The sequence below is a fragment of the Sorex araneus genome, chromosome X (genome assembly GCF_027595985.1).
Source record: "Sorex araneus isolate mSorAra2 chromosome X, mSorAra2.pri, whole genome shotgun sequence".
Taxonomy (NCBI): Eukaryota; Metazoa; Chordata; class Mammalia; order Eulipotyphla; family Soricidae; genus Sorex; species Sorex araneus.
In genome coordinates, this window is record NC_073313.1 from 324,493,156 (window position 1) to 324,514,127 (window position 20,972).

Consider the following 20,972-nt stretch of genomic DNA (forward strand, 5'->3'; position numbering starts at 1 on the left):
AAATACAGAAATCCAAAACCGCATGACCTCATATCTCTTCACAACAGGTCTGACTCTAGTGGGGAACTCCTAACAATAATGGTGAGGTTTTTGCTGAAATATTGAATGTAACTGGGGTGAAGAGAAAGTAAAGTGAAATTTATCAGTTACAGAGGGGTGTGGGGGTGTGTGCGTGGGATGGGAGGTATACTGGTTTGTGTGTGTGTGTGTGTGTGTGGTGGAATATGGGCACTGGTGAAGGGATGATTGTTTCAGCATTGTATAACTGAGACTTAAGCCTAAAAGCAAAATTTTCCACATGATGATTCAATAAAATTTAAAAAAATAAAAAAATTTAAAAAAAGAGACTGTCCCTGCCACGGCCTCCATGGGCACCAACACCAATGGGGCATCCAAGTGTGAGTTGGTCAGCGACAAGGCTCCCAGCCCCAACACCCTGCGGGCCACCTCCTCCTCCCTGCCCAGCCCCGCCACCCCCTCTCCCATGACTCTCCCAGCCACCCACCCTACCTCCCCTACTCCCACTCCCACCGCCAGTGAGGACTCACAGCCGCTAATGGGGGCACCTCAAACTGCCTGCAGACACCATCCTCTACCAGCAGGGGGCGCAAGATGACTGTCAACAGAGCTCCTGTGGCCCCCTTAACTTGAAAGGGACCCTTTTTCTTCCCAGTCATGCCTCTTCACCTTTCCACTCTTTTCTGGGCCCCCTTTTTCACCTCTTCTACTTTCCCCAGCTCCTCCCACCTTAGGGGCGGGGGTGGATTTTATAAATAAATCTATATATATGTACATAGGGAAAAAAATAGATCATCTGGTAAGGAAACTGAGTTTAATTTAAGTAAAGACATGGTTTTAAATGACTCCATCACTTATGAAGCTAACAATTTTGGCCAAGTTAGCCCAGGTACAAAAACAATGGCTGTATCCAACTAGAAGCAATGAGTCTATAACCAAAGGTAATTGAAGACACATTCGCCAAATATGGTACAGTATGGCATCCTATTTCAAATATAATTTGAAATGAGTTGTTTATTCTACCTGGAAAATGGCATTCTGAGAAATTGAAAAAGAATTTATCAGTGACACACTGAGATCAACATACATTCACTACTGAGAATAATCATTACAGAAATGTAAAAATATTGAGTACATTTAAATGGACTCTTCCAAGAATCAATCTAGACCACAAATGGATTAAAATACTATAATTAAAAAGAAACTTACTGAAATGATCAGGTGATCCCAGAGTTGAAAACACACAGGTCAAGAATTGAAGTCGAACCTGAACTTCAGCACTATGGCTATACCTATATAAAAAGTAATTAAAATAATGAAACAAGGTCCTATTTTTAAATTATCTTTAGAATTTTTAATGGTTCTAATGTTAGATACCAAAGTAATATTCCATAATAGCAATTTAAATTGTAATTTCTTTTGTTATTTTCCTCTATTAAATATTTTATTTATTATTTAGGTTATGCTTAGAAAAACCCCATACACAAGATAAGGACTGATAGAGTTAAAATGTAGCACATAAGAATACATAATACAGGGGACTGGAGCAACAGCATAGCGGGTAGGGTGTTTGCCTTGCACGTGGCTGACCCGGAGTTCGATTCCCAGCATCCCATATGGTCCCCTGAGCACCGGCAGGAGTTAATTCCTGAGTGCAGAGCCAGGAGTAACCCCTGAGCATCCCCAGGTGTGACCCAAAAGCAAACAAACAAAAAAAAGAATACATAATACAGGGGCTAGAGAAATAGTACACTGGCAAAAATCACCAATTTTGCAAGCACCCAACCAGGGCTTGCTCCCTGGCATCCAACTGGTCACTGAAGCACCTCAAGGAGTACTTAACTAAGTGCAGAGGCAGGAGTAACCCCTGAGCACTGCCAAGTGTGACCCAAAAACAAAACAAAATCAAAAAAGAGTAAAAGATAAGAATATAAGTTATAGAGAAGACTGATTCGCTGTTTATAAAATAAAGTCTTAAGTCCTGCCTATAGGATTTATAGTTTTATGGAACAAATTATAGTGACATAGCTTAATCATAAAGTTGAGACTACCTCAAATGTGTTGTTGTGCTTCTTCAGGTAAATCGTAATTAAAAATATAAAATATAGCATCAATGAAAACTGACTAGTGACATATCACTGTCCTCTATATTTAGAAATAAATGAGGGGGCAAAAAAGATAGTAGTATGGGTAAGGTAACCTACCCTACTTTGATCCCTGGCACCTCTATATTTTCCCCAGAGCCTGACAGGAGTGGATCCCTAAAGACAGTACCAGGAATAATCCCTGCGCACAAAGTGGGGCCCAAAAAATGAAAAAATTAAATACAAATAAGGAAATCTCCAGGTCTTGGTGATTGAGAAAACAGTATCACTCTGCCAAAACATTGTAAAATCTGGAGAAATAATTGATTTGAAAAAAGTTAGAAAAAAACAAGAGTTTTTTAAATGTGAACCGACATGCCTTAATGGTATATGACTTTTTAAAAACACTTCTACACCCTGCACCAGGCTATTTCACTCAGGGTGCCCCAGAGGGGGGCAGGTGAGATTCCCTTCACATCCCAAGGGACCCAGTCCCAGTAGCCAAAAACCTCCAGAACTTAAGCACCGCCATGCTCACGGCCACTCTCCACACACTCAGGCCAACCCTCACCCATGAATGAACCTATTCGTTGACCTTCAAACCACACACTCTACCCATACTCCAAGAATACTGCACTGTATTTTATGGGGTTCAAAGTAGGAGGTAATCAATCTTAGAGGGAATGTTTTTTACGAATATATATATATGTACATATATATATATACATATATATAAAAGCACAAAAGGCTCAACCTTTAATAACATGTCAGTGAACTCTTATAGAAGGGATAATGGCCCCTGGGTGAAATACAAAAATCTCCACACACTTTCCTCTAAGGATAGTATTTTGTAGCATTTTCAGTGTTTTTTCATAAACAATACAAAATATATTATTTCAGTTCTGCTTTGGGGCAGGGGTTGGGATTTCGGATGGAACATCTGAAATATGGTAGTGGGAAGGTGTCATGATGGTGGGATTGGTATTTGAATATTAGATGTAATCAAATATTGTGAACTACTTTAGAAAATAAAAATAAATAAATAAATAAATAAGAACACTTCCATAGTCTGCTTAATTTCCACCCACGTGTAAGTTTTGAGAAAATTAATTTTTCCAATATTGAAACTACTTCTGTAAATTCACTTATATGGTGATACTGAGTTCATGCCTCTGACTAACAAGCAATTTTACCAACTTTACCAATTTCTAAGAATGCATGTCCCTAATAAGTATTAAACACAACTCAACCAATTCTTCTCTAAGTTATTTTAATATATTGAACATTTTCATCTTTTTTGGGGGGCTGGATAGGTGTTAGGGCTCTGGAAGGAGTGGCTCTGGGTGAGCTCCCAAATAGTACTCAGAGGGCCTGAGGATTACTTAGTCAATCAGGACGGGAAGAGTAACGCTGGGTCCAAGGATGCCTGTGGAATCAGGAATAAAGAGGGCTACCCTAGGGGTGGCTCAGGGCCTCCACTGTTAACCTGACCATAATCAGAAGACTGTATAGTGCCAAGGTTTGAACTCTGCATGCACCCACTCCTCTGCATGTACCCATCAGAGCCACCTTCCTGACATTCCAGAGAAGATTTTTATTGAGAATATATTAACAAGGTATACCATCAATTTTTTAACTTTACATATCCCGATAATGATTCTTGATATTAGTATCCAATTGCATTAAATGACAAAAATGGGTATTTTTGTTTTGTTTTTTTTTTTTATAGTATTTAATTTAGTATATATTATTATTATTATTATTATTGCTTTTTGGGTCACACCCAGCAATGCTCAGGGGTTACTCCTGGCTCTGCACTCAGGAATTACTCCTGGCAGTGCTTGGGGGACCATATGGGATGCCAGGGATCGAACCCGGGTCGGCCGCGTGCAAGGCGAATGCCCTACCCGCTGTGCTATCGCTCCGGCCCCTGTTTTGTTTTTTTGGGTGAAACCTGTTGAGGTATGCCTGGTGAGGTGTCCCTCAAAAAGCTGCCAAGGCCCAGAGAAGTAGAGGGGCCCAGAGAAGTAGAGGGGCCTGGGGGTGAGGGTGGGGACCAGATGTCCCTAATCCAAGGGGCATGGGACCCTGAAAGGGGGTGGGGCTTGTCTTCCTGTAGTTGCTGCCAGTTCTATCCCCAGCTCCATAGGTGATGAGCACGGCCGGGACCCCTACCTCTCCCAAGTGGGAGTGAACTGGGGTGCTCCCATCTGGCCTGGAGCTCAGAACCCCGGATTCAGGCTGGATGCCTGGAAGGTGTTAGTGGGTATAGAATCAGGTGCATGTGACCAGTGCCGAGATCGCCCCCAAAGTCCACGATTGAAGACATGAGCTAATTAGGCTGGAATGAAAGCTCCAGGCATGTTTGCTCCCTGGGATCCCAAGACCCCTCAGTCCCAATATCTCAGACCATAAGGCCCACAAAGCTTACCCGGAGTGACCCTCAAACTGCTGAGGGGGCCTCCCCACACCCAGCAACAAACAGAGGTGCTCACTCCCAGCAGGACTCAGGGGACCCTATGGGGTGCTGGGGACTGAACTGGACCAGCTGCAGAGAAGGCAAGTGCCTTACCTCTGTACTCTCTCCGGCCCTTATAGTTTTATTTATTATTGTCTAAATTTTTTTCATTCTCGGCTCTTGCCACCTGGTTTTGAATGGAGACCTTTAGCATGTTTAGACGAATGTGATAACCACTACACTACAGAAACCCAGCACAGAGGGTAGGGCGGTTCTTCCGTCCCTCTTAAGAGAGCCCAGCAAGCTACCCAGAGTATCCCACCTGCACAGCAGAGCCTGGCAAGCTACTCCTGGCGTATTTGATATGTCAAAAACAGTACCAAGTCTCACAATAGAGATATTACTGGTGCCCACTTGAGCAAATCGATGAGCAATGGGATGACAGTGATACAGTAACAGTTTTCTGGGTCATACCTGGTGATGCTCAGAAGTTACTCCTAGCTCTCAACTCAGAAATTACTGTTGGCAGTGCTCTTGGCAGTTTGACCCTGATCAAACCCGGGTCGACTGCATTCAAGGAAAATGCCCTATCCATTGTAGAATCTCTCCAGCCCATAATAAGAAAAATATTTAAAATCAGCATCATGTTAGATATATTTGTTCGGGAGTATATTTAAGTTTTACTGTCAAAGTCCTAACACATTAACACAATGAAGAACATTACAGACAACTTCATGGGAGGGTGGGATTCTTACTATCAATGTCTGAAAATAATGCTTTCGCAGAGAAATTGATAGTGAAGGCTGACCAAACCCCAAAAGGTTATTATAACTTACATTTCTCTATGATTTAGAACTATTAAAAAAACTACAAAAACCAACTTAAAATAACATTTATACAAGTGATAGTGCCATGGGTAGAGTGCTTGCCTTGCAAGTAGTCAACCTAGCTTCAATTCCCAGGATCCCAGATGGCCTCCCTTTCCCAAGCCTTCACTCCACCCCAAGCCTTCCAACAGTGATCAATTCTGGAGCACAGAACCAGGACGAAGCCCTTAGTACCACCATGTGTGGTCCAAAATCAGCAAACAAACAAAAATGTATTTTTCTTAAAATTTTTACAAATTTTTTCATGACCTTATTTACCATATGAAGCAAAAGGAAAATTATCTTTCAATTTTTGATGGTCTAAAAGAAAGATCATCAATACAAACTTAACAAATCTAATGAAGGCATACTTACAGCGCATGTTTCTGTCGTCCTTCTCTTACAGCTTGAATATAATATACCAAATTATCGAAGAAAAGTTTCATCATGTTCAGTTCTTTTTCTGCCCACCTGGACCAATTAATAGAAAAATAATTTCAGAGGTACAGGGTGAAACATTATCTTCTAGGACAGAGACAAATGTATTAATCTTCCAAATGGAAGGTGTTTCAATTACAAAAACTTTAATATGCTAAAGTTTTTACTACTTGACTGTAGTGTCAGGTTGACTTAGGGCCTTATACATGCATGGTACGTGCTCTGATCATTGTACATTCCCCTCCCCAGGACTTCTCAAAATGTTCGGGCCGGTGCCATTGTACAGCGGGTAGTGCATTTGCCTTGCATGAGGTCGACCCAGATTCGATTCCCAGCATCCCATATGATCCCCCAGCACTGCCAGGAGTAATTCCTGAGCGCAGAACCAGAAGTAACCTCTGAACATTGCACACTGGGTATGACCCAAACAAACAAAAAATTAGAGCGTGAAAATATAGATATATAACTTAAATTTACATTGAATCTCCATGGGGAAGTTTTTTTATCCTTTGAAAAGAGAATAAATGTCTTCCAGAGTGCTGATTATAAATGACTAATGAGGGGGGTATGATGCTGTCAACCTGTACCTGTGGGGCGAGTGCATCAGCATCGTGATGGTGCCTTCAGGCTTCCTGATACCCCAAAATGGCTGCTGTGCCTTTGGCTGGATCCCAACATCTTGGGACCAAGTTAACCAAAAAATTAATGGCCAAAAGTTAGGTATGTGGGAGCCATGCCCACAAACCACCTCCAGCTCAGCTATACAAACTCATTTACTGGCCTTATATCAGAGACCCATAGATAAATCTCGAAAGTGACCAAAAGCTACAGTTAATCTCGGACCCACACATGGCTGAACAAACTGGAGTAAACCGGAGGGGGGTTGGCCTGTTCCTGCCCAGGCAGAGACCCCAGCAGCAACTTGCTTCCACAATCTAAAATCGCCTCCAAATCCCTGGCCTGACTCCACCATGTCAGGATGGACCTCATCAAGACATAACCTGCTGAATATTCGGGAACGTGGGTTTTATGACTGAAATCTTCAGGCTTTCTCAGAGTTGGGGTGGGCTACCGAACCCCACTTCCCAATACATATGGAAGCACTGGCAGTCACCCCCATGAACCAACTCCAGAACTACCATGAAAACTCTACTACCAGCCTTGCTTAAAAGACCCATAAATAAATCTTGATAAAGATCAAAAGCCAGAGACACAGCAGCAAGTCCCGGAAGACAACACAGAACCGGAAATCTCTCTGAGGCCCATACTGAGCCAATTTCACCGGAGCACCCCAAATAGAGCAGGTGCAGTCTCCCCACCTACTCCAGATGGAATCCTGGGAACCAAAAGTTTTCACAAGGAAGGCCCAGGTATGCGGATTCCAGGACTAAATCTCCATGCCACACGGTGGCAGAGGCGCTGGGCTGTCCCTCCCCAGCTCCCCGCCCACTCACCTGCCTTCTGTCAGTCCACAATGTGCTTCCGGGTGCCACCTTAGCACACCAACAGCCCTGGTCCAGAGACACACAGCAGTGAGTCTCCGAAGATACCACAGAGCTGGAGATCTCTCTGGGCCCCACACCGAGCCAATTTCACTGGGGCACTCAAGATAAAGCAGGCACAGTTTCCCCGCCTACTCCAGATGGAATCCAGACTACCAAAAGCTTCCACAAACAAGGCCCAGGTATGCAGGTTCCAGGACCAAATATCCATACTGCATGGCAGCAGAGGTGCTGGACTGTCCTTCCCCAGGTCCCTGCCTACTCATCAGCCTCACTGTCACACCTACAATGTGCCTCGGGGCATCATCTTATTAGTACAACAACAGCCTTGGTCCAGAGATGCTCAATTAATTCCCAAAATGGATTAATACCCTACAGAAATGTCTCCAGAACCAAACCATTTACAATCTGGAGCGATAGTGTAGTGAGTAGGGCATTTGCCTTGCATGCAGCCAACCGGGTTCGATTCCTCCACCCCTCTCAGAGAATCCAGCAAGCTACCAAGAGTATCTCACCCGCATGGTAGATCCTGGCAAGCTACCCGTGCCATATTCTATATGCCAAAAACCGTAACAAGTCTCACGATAGAGACGTTACTGGTGCCCGCTTGAGCAAATTGATGAGCAACCAGATGACAATGACAGTGATTCCAGAAGCGTGGCCCGGCACCCAAGATTTTCAAAATAAGCAATGGACAATAAATGACCTAACATCTGCCCCTGGCGCAGACTTGAATGGTGGTGGGAAATTCGAGCAAAATATAATGCCCAAAAGTAAAGTAACAGTATTGGGGAAGTTACCTGCCATGGAAGCAAGGTGAAGACTGGGATGGGGGGGGAGGGGGGCGGCGTATACTGCGGTTATTGATGGTGAAAAGTGGAGGGATGGGTGGTTGATCATTATACGACTGAATCTCGAACATGAAAGCTTTTTAAATGTATCTCACGATGCATTAAAAAAAAAAAAGTAATGTGGAGTTCATGCCCAATTCAATGAGCTTAATCAATGGCTGAATAAATAGCCATAATCCTACATTTAAAAAAATAAATGAATGACTATTGAGCTAATATTAAAAATAGTACAATATGATCTATGTAAGAACAGAACTGTGTGTGCCTTCATCATTATATAGCAGAATGTAAAAGTGTCTGGAGTATAATCCTATTTAGTAGCTAACTTTTTATGATAGCATGTTTTTATTTCGATATTGTTTTTGGAACAAGCCCAGTGGTGCTTAGGGCTTACTCCTAGCTCTGTGCTCAGGGATCACTCCTGGCTGGCCTTGGGATACCACAGGAGATACCGAATTAAACCTGGATCGGCCCTGTGCAAGTCAAACACACAATCTCCACTATACTCTAACTCCTTTAAAAAAAAAATGATGCTGGTGATGCTGAGGGGGATATAAGAACATGATGGAACTCTGGACAGCATGTAAACTAGGCACGTGCTCTACCATTTGAGTCAAATCTCTAGTAACAAACTGTTTTAACACTAGGTTTTAAATGCTTAGGAAGATTAACATAAAAGCAGAATCTGCAATACATAGAAAAAGGTATCCCAGAGTCCATTGCTTCCATGGTTAACAAAGCATTTCATACAATATTTACTGGCAATAGATGTGCTAAGAGATAAAAATGGGAAAAGACCAAATTCTAAAACTTCTAATTTACACATTTTTTGCCACAGTCCCATTTTCTATATAAATTCATCTGTCTTCCCAATCTTTTAATGGTAGGGAAGAAAAATATTCAGTAAGAATTTTGTTTGCTGGCCAGGGATGTGGTTCAGTGGTAAAACTTATGCCTTGCATCCGTGAAATCCTGGGTAGTATTCCCAACACTTCGAAAGACAGAGAAGGTAAAGACACAAGTGAAAGAAGGGTAAGAGAAGAGAGACAAGAGTCAAAGAGAAAGGGGGAGAGAGAGAGGGAGGGAGAAAGGGAGAGAGAGGGAGATGGAGAGGGAGAGAGTGCTGATAACAGCCAATTTCTCTAGAATATAACCAAAAATGGTACCACATCAAAATAATACTTTTTTAAAAATTCCTCAACATTTATTAAATTCTTTTATCCCTTACAGGATGCATTACATCTAGAGTCAATTCCTAATGGAAAAATTAAAGACATCCTTGAGTGTTTACTTCAGAGTTGATCAACTTAAGGCGTCTTTTGCTATTGTCACAGATATATATGTACATTTATAGACAGTAGCATATTTGTACATAATTAAACATATAATGAATATAAACAAAATAGTAGAAGTTTTCACCCTAACTTAAAGCACTAATTGCTGTAATGTTTTATAATTACAAATTTAAAAGTAAAAACTATGAAATTAAACCTTTCCTAAAGCAGTCTATTCAAAACCTTGTCTGATTATAGTAATTTGAAAAATAAAATTTTTAAGTAAACATTTTAGTTTCATTTACTTACATAGTAATCCAATGTGTATCATAACTGCTACCGAATTGCTGAAAAGTTCCAAACAGTTTTGGAAGAAGACGAAGTGAAATTACTACTGATCTGAAAAAGCAGAAACAGTTATTTACTGAAAAATAATTTTAATTACTATCAGTACATCTAGATTTCTGTACATATCACACTACTAAAAATCTAAATGCAAAACAATTTAATGAAATACACTATACACATACTTGTTTAGAAACAGTAAAATTTTCCTATACCATGAATTTATTTTTAATACACTGGGGGGTAAAGTCAAAGTGTTGAAAATTCCAACCCAAGCCTTCTAAAGAAAAATTCACTATAAATATCTAAGTATAAGAGCAAGTGAAGAACACCCCACAGAAATGCCTCCAGACCCCTAGACCCCATGCCAGCCTGTCTCATCTGGGGCAACCTGGAAGGGGGGCGGGCACAAGTTCCAACAGAGCCCCAGCATCCAAAAACCTCCAGAATTCAATAGCTGCCAATCTCACGGTAGATCTTCACATGCTTGAATGAGCCTCATCCATGAGTGAGTCTTTTGTACAACCGGATTTTAAATTTTAGAACTCCATGTATATATGTCTAATAGCACACAAAGGCTCAACTTTTAACAACATGTTAAAAATCTCTTATAAAAGGGCTTAATGGCTCCAGGGTGAAACAGAACAATCTTCACACACTCTTTTCTTTTGTGGTGCTCAGGGGACCATATGGGATGCTGGGAATCAAACCCAGGTCGGCGGCATGCAAGGCAAAGGCCCTACCCGCTATCCCCTCCAGCTGTCCCACTCCAGCCCCACATACAATCTTTTCTAAGGAAACTTTTTTGGATCATTTTTACTGAATTAATCATAACAAGCAATACAAAATAAATTATTTCAGTTCTGCTTTGGAAGTGGAAACAGTCAAGAAATAGTGCTGAGAAGGTGTAATGGTGGTGCGTTTGTGTTCAAATATTAAATGTAATAATTATTGTGAACAACTTTATAAAAAATAAAATTTAAAATAAAAGTGAAGGGGCCAGAGAGATGGTACAAGTTTGTCTTGCAAGTGGCCAACCCAGGTTCGATCCCTGGCATTCCATATGGTGCCATGAGCATCACCAGGAGTAATTACTAAGAGTAGAGCCAGGAGTAATCCCTAAGCACTGCCATGTGTGGTCCCAAAACAAACAAACAAAAAGCAAGCGACTAAGAATTTCATAGTAAGTTTTCATGAAAGTAGTCATCTAATTACAGATACTTCTGAGAATTTAATCAAGAAAAACATGGAGCAGAGGCTCAAGTAAAAAAACCTCAAATTTTAATTGTAATACACACTTCATTCACTGAGGGAATTTGTTTAAAATCCAAATTCTGACTGCTTAGGACTAGATGGTTCAAAGTTTTTCTTTTCTTCAATGTGTTTCTCATTTCTTCTATGCATTAATTCTATGTGCTAGCCCACAGAGCTAGTGCATGTGCATGGAGAGACCCTAAGTTCAATCCTGAGTACCATGTGGTACTCATATATACCATCAGATGCAGCCCTGGTTGCATAATTTTCTGAATTATTGAAAAAGAAAAGTTGTGAAAACTGTTGTACCTCACAAAGGTATTATCAGAGTCATTGTCTAAGGAATTACTGTTTAGTTCAAGTTGTGCCTTCTATACTGTTTTCACACACTGAGCTTAGTTGGCTCCGACAACTTTCGCATCAAATTTACTGTGCTTCGACTGGGCTGTTAGCACTATCAAATTCGGTGCTGCATAGCCTCATATATGGCCATATGCTCCAGGAATTAAGGAACAGCCATGGTGTCTCTTCAAGGTTAGTTGTGGAGTTGTAGAGTTGGGCCATTTGTAAGCCAATGTCAGGTACAACCGGGGCACAATAACTTCCAAGGCATGAACGTAGCCCACCCACAGCATGAAAAGGCTACAGTTAACTAAGCCTGGAAATGATTTCATTTGATTCGGCACTAGTGTCTCTTCAAGATTAGTCTCAATTAATATGCCTATGCTTAAAGACTACCAGTAAAATGTGTAAAATGAGAGAACTTGGTCAAAGTGCCTACATACAGTGCACAATGAATACATATTTGCTTAAAGAATGAATCAGCAAAGAAGTTAAAGGACAAGACATCCAAGCAAGCTCAAAAATACAAAGGATATTTAATGATCATGATACAAAGCCAGCAAAAAGTAATGCAGGGAAAAAAACATCAAAAACAAAATGACGGTCATCAAAAAACTAATGGTAAAATTAAGGAGTATATAATGAAGTAATAAAGGAGAGTAAGTGTCTGACCCAGTAAGTGCCAAGTGAAAGTCTTAAAATACAAAGAACCTTTTAAAAATCATTTAACAGAAAAGTCATCTGTACTTCTATATTCATGGCAACACTACTCACAATAGTCAGAATCTGGAAACAACCAGAGTGCCAAAAAAAAAAAAAACAACCAGATGACTGGATAAAGAAACTATAGTACATCAACACAATGAAATACTATGCAACCACCAGGAAAAAATAAAGTCATGAAATTTACTTATAAATACACAGACATGGAGAATATCATACTAAGTGGAATGAGTCAGAGGGAAAGCTACAGACATAAAACGATTTCACTCATTTGTGAGATAAAACATTATGAGACTAATACCTAAGGACAATAGAAATGAGGGCCAAGAGGTCTGTCCATGGTTGGTCTGCCACAAGGGTGTGTGTGTGATGGGTGGTAGTAGCTCTTAAGACAGAGAAGAGATCTCTATGAAAATGATAGCTGGGAAAAGAACGGAGTACTGAAAGGTGATAACGTAACTTTTCAGTACTTTTATTGCAAACCATAATGCCCCAAAGGGGAGAAAGGGAGAGAGGGAAGAAGAGAAGGATTGGGAGAGGGGTGGGGAAGAGAGACAGAGAGAAAGAGACACGGAGAAGAAAAGTGCCTGCCATAGAAGTAGGCTGGGGTGAGAGGATAGTGGGAGATAAACTGGGGACATTGTTCATTGGTGGTGGAACACTGTATAACTGAACTGCAATCATGAATAACTTTGTAACTTTTTCTTACAATGATTCAATAATATTGTATCACTATATTACTGTCATCCCATTGTTAGTCAATTTACTCCAGCACACACCAGTAATGTCTCTAATAACACTCAGCTCTGAGATTTTAGCATCCTCTCCTTACTCGTCTTTCCCAACGATTGGAGACTCAGGGTCAAGGGAATGAGACCCATCATTACTGTTTTTTTATTTTTATTTTTTAATTGAGTCACCGTGAGAATAGTTACAGGGCTTTTAGTATCGAGTCTCAGTCATATTATGCTCAAACACCCATCCCTTCACCAGTGCACATGTTCCACCACCAATAACCCCAGCATACCGCCCCTCCCACTCCCCCTCTGCCTGTGTGGCAGATGATTTTCACTTTACTCTTTCCTTACTTTGATTACATTCAATGACAGGAAACTCACTATCATTATTTGGAGTTTTTCCCCTCAACAGTCAGACCTGTTGGAATGGCATCATTAGATTGTATGTTTTCTATTGTTGGTAACAAAGAGCGTAAGATGTTCCACAGTCGCCCGGATTTGGAATTCTGGTATTAAGTCCAGAGGTATTTCTGCCAGCAGCCGCTGCATTCCAAGACTGGTTTCTGTGGCGCTAGGATCATAGCTGTTCAGGAGCGGAGGAGCTGTACATGGGCGACCGCTCGGGGTCTCATTTGGGCAGGAGGCAGGGTCGGTTCTGCCTCCCCCATCGCAAGATTCCCCATGTATCCCATCATTACTGTTTTTGGCATATCGGATACGCCATGGGTAGCTTGCCAGGCTCTACCGTGTGGGCAGGATATTCTCGGTAGCTTGCCAGGCTCTCCAAGAGGTATGTATAAATCTTTTACTGTATGTGGGAAATGAATTTGCCACAGAGAGCTTGCCAGGCTCTCCCGTGCAGAGAATAGACTCTCGATAGCTTGTCAGGTTTTCCAAGAGGGAGAACTAGTCTATTAGATGTCTTCTGGGAGCTTGGTTTTATAGTGTCTGGATGTTGGCCCTTGATGGGATTATTACATGGCGCCTGGGCGGTTTCTAGGTGTGACTGCCTAGCTACTGGAAAATGGGGGATCTGAGCAGACTTGAAGATCTCAGCCCCGAATCCCGCACACTTGGGTTCCTCTGCTGGTTCCTTCATGCATGAGGCTCATGTGAACATGTGGAGAGTGGCCCTGAGCAGGGCTGTGGCTAGGTTCTGGAGATCTTCAACTGTCAAGGCTCTGCTCGGGACAGGGAGGGAAATGCATCCCGTCTCCTCAGAGGGGAGGGGCGCCTGTGAAGACAGCCAAGAGCAGGGGCAAGAGACTCTGTGTCGCTCTCTTCTGTGAGCTTGGTTTTATAGTCTCTGGATGTTGGAATTTGTCACATTGAGTATGATGCTGCATTTCCCTCCCTGCCCCAATCAAGCCTCGACAATTGAAGATCTCTGGACCCCAGCCACAGCCATGTTCAAGGCCACTCTCCTCCACACGTTCAATATAAAGGATTTAACAATACATGTTGTTTAAATATTGCAAATTCTAAAAAATAAATTAAAATACATTTAAGGAAAAAAATCATTTGGGAGAGGGGATTTCCTAGTTTTGAGGATTACAGGAACCAAGATCTAAGGAGCCCAAAGGGCCCCAGCAAAAAAAGGCCCAGTTAGGAAAACTCCAAGACATCATACTCAAAATAACAAATTCCAAAGACAGAGACAGAATATCGAAAGCATCGAGATCAATAAAGAAACTTACATAAAAAGGAAACCCGTAAGATTTAATAAATAAACTTGCATAGAAAAAGAAACCCATAAGATTTATAGCAAATAAGACTCTATAAATCAGAAGATTAGAATGGAGATTAGACTACAGAAGATTAGAATACAAAAACTTCAATGAAATGAACAGATCACAAAGAATACTCTATCTAGCTAAAGTATTCTTATTTGAAGAATTTACACAAAGCTTCAGGGACTATCAACAGTTTAGAAAATTCATAGCCTTGAAACCAGTTTTATAACAAGTATTAAAGGAGCTTCTTCTAAGGACAGAACAAACTTCTCACCAATTGAGTATGACACTCACTCATTTGCTTATGGTTACCCTCTATAGATTAAAGAAGGTGTATCTAATCCTACCTTGTAAAGAACTTCATACATTTTCAATAATGACTTAACTTCTCAGATATAATGAACGCTCTATGTCTTTCCAGTCTTCAATATTCCCTTTCTTAGGATGTGACACTTTATATTTATACAGGTATGTTTAGATTTCCCTTTAAATTTTCTAAATTTTCTTCACTCTTAATAAATTTTACAGTTACCTACTAAATGTAAATTCTCAAGTATATCAATGAAGAATTTTTAAGTTTTATTAATGACCAGTAAGACATAATAGCTGCCATAATGAGATCAAGTACAAAATTAAAGTTAATGCAGTATTTTTTAGATACTAGAATTGAAGACTTATCTATGCAGTAAGAGTAGGCATTATGTTGCAGTAATTTTATTTGTATAGGTTAAAATCATATAGAAATAAAAATAAAATGTATAGTGATTAATTTTCTGATAATTGCGTTTTCCATTCCTTTAAGTTTTCTTCAAACAAGCATTATGAAATAAATTTATAATGTACTTGCTACAGAGGCAGGGTGGGGGAAAAATGATTGGACATTGATGGAGGGAAAGTCACACAGGTGGCTGAACTGGAACATAGTATGCCTGAAACTTAGTTTTGTAAAGCAAAGTGTTGTAATAAACATAAAAAATTACAGTTAAGAGCCACAGTGGTAGTATAGCAGAAAAGGTGCTTGCCTTGCATGCACTGGGTTTGATCCTTGGCACCACATATGGCACCCCCACAGCCACGACAGGAGAAACCCCTTAGCAGAGTCAGGAATAAGCCCTGAGTACCATCTTGTGTGGCGAAGAACGCAAAAACCAATCTTTAAGGGATAAAAGAGATATTACAAGGTTTAAGATACTTGCCTTACATGTGACCAATGCCAGTTTGAAAACAGGCATCAAATATGGTCCCTGAGTCCTATAAGTGGTCACTCTTAAACATATAACCAGGAATAGTCCCAGAAGACCACAGGGTGTGGCTCAAAGGAAAAATGTTTAAAATTTTGAAAAGAGGGGCCTGGGCATTAGTATAGAAGGCAGGGTTCTTGCCTTGGACGCGGCAAACCCAGATTTGATCCCCAGCATCCCATGTTGTTCCCCAAACACCAGCAGGCATAATTCCTAAGTGTGCAGACCTGAGCACTGCAGGGTGTGATCACAAAAGCCAAAAAGGAAAAAAAAAAATGGGAGGGGGGGGGGGTACATTGAAATTCTTATCTTTAAAACTGTTTAAATTTTAGTATTTTTCCAACAAGTTACACAATAGCCGTACTTAAAAAAAAAATTAACCTCTGAAGAATGAATTTTCATTGTCACTGTATCACTGTCATCCCTTTGCTCATCAATTTGCTAGAGGGGGCACCAGTAACGTCTCCGTTGCGAGACTTCTTGTTACTGTTTTTGGCATATCGAATATGCCACAGGTAGCTTGCTAGGCTCTACCATGCAGGCGAGATACTCTCGGTGGCTTGCCGGGTTTTTGGAGAGGGATGGAGAAATTGAACCTGGGTCAACCAGTTGCAAGGCAAAAGCCTTAACCGCTGTGCTGTCGATCCAGCCCTTAGTTCAAAACTAAGTATAAATATATTAACATGGAAGAAAACGTCTGATTATGTTTCTAACAGGTTTCCTCTTTGAAGTCTGCACTACTGCAGGCAAACACCAGTGTGTCACAGTATTTGAATTCAGAAATGCCATAGAGTTACCTAATTTTAAAATGTAGAACTTAAGAGAGGTTAAAACGTACTTATCTTTTGGTAGTGGTGGGGTAGGTTTGGGCCATACCTGAGAGTGTTCTGGGTTACTTCTGGAGGTGTTAGGGTAACCATATGTGGTGCCAGGGAACTAAACAGGGTTGGCCAAAAGCAAGTACCTCATCCCTGTACTATCTTTTCAGCCCAGATGACTACATATTAATTGAAAGATAGTTTGTTACTAACGAAAGGCAGTCTCATAAATATTTTAAGGTTAAAATACTTAAAAACACTTAAAATACTTAAATAAAATACTTAATTAAAAAATAAAATAATAAATAGAATACTTAATAAATACTTAAAGTACCTAAATTTTAGGTTCTTTTTATCTGAAATTCTTTGTCAGTTTCAAAACCATTAGCAGGAGGGGACTAGAGAAGAAAGTACAGCTTATTAGGTGATGTCTTGCATGTGGCTACTCCCAGTTCAACCACTGGCACCACATGCAGCTTCCTGAGCACTGTGTTAAGAGTACATCCTAAGCTCTGCAGGGTTGTCCCCCCAAAACAAACAAAAACAAAACCAGGAATATTAGCAGAGGTTTTGTTAGATACAAAAGATATAAACTAGGGGCTTCTGACTCTGCGGTCAGGAATTGCTCCTGGTGGTGCTTGAGGAACCATATGAGATATTAGGGATTGAATCTGGGCCGCATACAAGGCAAATGCCCTATCCTCTATACTATTACTCTGACCCCTAGAATTAGTGTCTTACTACTTTGGATTACTGATCCTGTTTATCCTAAATTCTTAGGATTATGTTTTGTTGTTGAAATTCTCACTTTTGAAGAGAATTTATGAATTATGTTTAAATGTAATCTTACTAGATTAGATCTGTATACATCAGTAGTTAAAACTATTTGGTTCAGTGCTTGGATCCTAGGATATGGTGCTGCTCAGGCCCTGTAGTGTGGAGATCATCAGGGCGACCACACCTATGATGCTTGGGACCTCTATCGTAGGCTAAACCCAGTAATGTTCAAGAGGCCATGTGGTACTAGGGATTGAACCCAGGTCCTTTGCATGCAAGGCATGCATCCTAACTCTTACACTCATGTATCTCACTGTTTTATATTTTAAATTTTTTATTTTTCTTATAAGCTCTACCCCTAGCAGTGGGCATTCTATGCTGGTGATCACACCCACTGCTGGGGCTGGAGAGATACTACAGCAGGTAAGGCGCTTGCTTTGCACTTAGCCAACTCATGTGACCAAACCCCCCCCCCCAAAAAAAAAGGATAGTATAATGTTTTTTTTTCTTGGTTTGGATTTTTTAGGCACTGAGTAGTGCTCAGGACTTACTCAGACGTCTGTGTTCAGGAATCAATGCTGGGGAGCTCAAGGAGACCATCTGGGGTGGCAAAGATGGAACCTGGGGCAGTCTCATGTTAGGCAAGCACCTTACCCTGTACTATTGCTTCCAGCCCTTGGGAAGGATTTCTCAGTTACACAAAAACAAGATCCTAATATGTGATTACTAAAAACAGTTTTCTGTACATAAACATACACACACACACACACACACACACACACACACACACACACACACACACACTGGACAAGCTCTAGAACAGTTTTAAATCAAGGCAAGGGATGTGGCTCAATTGTAGAGTGCATTTGCTGCGTGTGTGAGATGCAACATTTGATTGTAAAAAAAAAGAAAATTCAGTTTCAATCAATTCAGGGAATGTCTACTATCAAAGGTGAGCCCTTAGCACCACCCCATGTGGCCTGGAAGCAAACACCCCATGTGGCCTGGAAGCAAACAAAAAAAGGAGATTGCATCCCAATTCTAGGAGAAATCTTTTCTCATACATCCTTGCTAATAGCACATTGATCCTGAAAAGTAATGGACTTTTTATTATGGAAGTTATTATTTGCCTCATGTCCTTATTTTATGACAATATTCTACAAACCTATCAGGTTGATAGGTTTGGTGAGCACGAAACAACTTCTGGTAAGCAATACAATCATAACTTGCGTTCCTCAACTGTATATTTGGAGAGCAAATATACAAGAACTGCAATAAAACAGAGTGCATACTTTAATGAGCACCTTGGCCTAGTGTTGAAGCATTGCAACCTGATATGTGACAGAGCCATCTATACCCCCCACTGAATCAGCAAGAAATCTGCACGAGGATGACAGGTGTGTAAGCCCAGATCACTGCAGTAATAATAAAGAAAAAGGAAATGAGGAAACTTTTTAAAAAATAAATTTTTTAAGGAAATGGAATTTTTAAAAATAAATGTATTTTAAAATGTTTACTGTTGTTTTACTGAACACTTTAATTTTTTCAGATCTTGATACTAAGAAGCAATGAGTCCACATTTCTGTTCGAAAACAATTACTATACAAAAGAAATTAGCATATAAATATAAAAGAACAAAGAATAGTAACAGATTTTTAAAACCATGTCAAATTAGAAATTGGGACAAAATTTAAATACTGAAAATTTTAGGAAGCTAAAATTAGTTAATTACATGAAAAATTCCCATGATCAAAAAACATGCTATTTTGGGCAAATGATAAGAAAATAGTAAATGGGAATCAGAGAGAGTTAGTACAGAGCTAGTACAGAAGGTACGGCTAGATTATTTCGGACATTCAAAGTATAGCCCTTTAAATAATCAAAAGTAGGATACCTAATTTGATTCCTGGCATACCAAATGGTCTCCTAGGAATCGAAAACCCAGAACTCCTGCACATTACTTGAGAAGCCTCCACAAATATTACAAACATTTATTTAAAAATCACTTCTTTTAGTTAAATATGTGATAAATAAATGTGCTCCAAGATTATTAATGCAATTAATGACTAACAAGACTTGACTTGAATGCTGGGCACCAAAAGTGGTCCCTCATGCACCATCAAGAATGATCCCTGAGACCGCCGAGATGTGATCCCGGGGGCCGCACGCATGTGCGGCCTCTCCGCAGCTGCACAAGCGTGAATCCAGACCCAGCAAAACCTCTTTCGGCGTGGGCAACCCCTCGCAGAATGTCTCCAGCCTGAGAACGAAGCCTTGGCCCCATGCCCGCCCAGGAGGGGAAAGGTATTTCTCTCTCTCTCGCCCCTTTCTCTCCGGGGATGAAGGGCGCGGTGGCCGCCATATTAAGACGACCACAGATTGGGTTTTCAAGCCTGCAATTATCTAATATCTGGAAGAAATCTCCCTGGACTTCTTGTTAAAGTACAGAAATTCAAAACCGCGCGGCCGCAGTTTTGTCTTCACAGTAGGTCTGAATCTAGTGGGGTACTCCTAACAACAATAGTGAGGTTTGTGTTGAAATATTGAATGTAACCAAAGTAAACAGAATGTAAAATGAAACTTATCAATTACAAGGGGGTGGGGGGGCGGGATGGGAGGTGTACTGTGTGGGGTTTTTTTTTTTTTTTGGTGGTGGTATATGGGCACTGGTGAAGGGATGGTTGTTTCTGCATTGTATAACTGAGACCTAAGCACGAAAGCATTGTAATCTTCCACGCGGTGATTTAATAAAATAAAATTAAAAAAAAAAAAAAAGAATGATCCCTGACCAGTCAGGATAAGCACTGAATACAGTTGCATGAGGCCCAAACCCACACCTCCTAAGAAAATAAATATACCCGGGTTCGATTCCCAGCATCCCATATGGTCCCCTGAGCACTGCCAGGAGTGGATTCCTGAGTGCATGAGCCAGGAGTAACCCCTGTGCATCGCCAGGTGTGACCCAAAAAAGAAAAATATATATATATATAAAAACAAAATACTCATTTTAGACCTCAAAGTCATCAGAAAAGGAAAAAGTCATAAAAGCAAGGGAAACCTGATAATTTACCAATGGAACAAATAAAGTTTTTTAAGTCTTATAAGGACGGGGGGAGGGGCACATATATCTAAACAAGATAAAACACTAACAATTCGAGCTGGAATGATGCTTCAGTGGGAAGGATGCTCGCCTTGCACAAGACAGACCTGGGTTCACCTCCTGGGGCGTGAGGTGATAGTACTGCGGGTAGGCCATCGGCCATGCATGCATGCGCCAACCCAGGTTGAATCCCTGTTATCCCATATTCCCCAAGCCCTGCCAGGAGTGATCCCTGCGTACAGAGCCAGGAGTAGCCCCCCACCCACCCAAAAACAAAAAAGATCCACATGGAAGAATAAAACCACTATTTAAAGTTTCTATCACAATTACTGAAAAATCAGTTAGTTAATCAGAAATGGTCCATTAAATGCTATGAATCCACCACAAACATAAGAACATAAAAAACCGTTT

At 40.8% G+C, this 20,972-nt stretch overlaps 1 protein-coding gene across 4 annotated transcripts in view; it reads right to left on the bottom strand.

Moving 5' to 3' along the window:
* USP34 (ubiquitin specific peptidase 34) overlaps positions 1–20,972 on the bottom strand; it is a 248,212-nt gene that overhangs the window by 143,052 nt on the left and 84,188 nt on the right. For all 4 annotated transcript variants that reach the window (XM_055121529.1, XM_055121528.1, XM_055121531.1 and 1 more), the window contains 3 exons: positions 9,801–9,890; positions 5,802–5,897; positions 1,228–1,310 (listed from right to left, as the gene is read on the bottom strand). In XM_055121529.1, the coding sequence (XP_054977504.1) occupies positions 1,228–1,310; positions 5,802–5,897; positions 9,801–9,890 (269 nt within the window). The remainder of the gene's footprint in view (positions 1–1,227; positions 1,311–5,801; positions 5,898–9,800; positions 9,891–20,972) is intronic.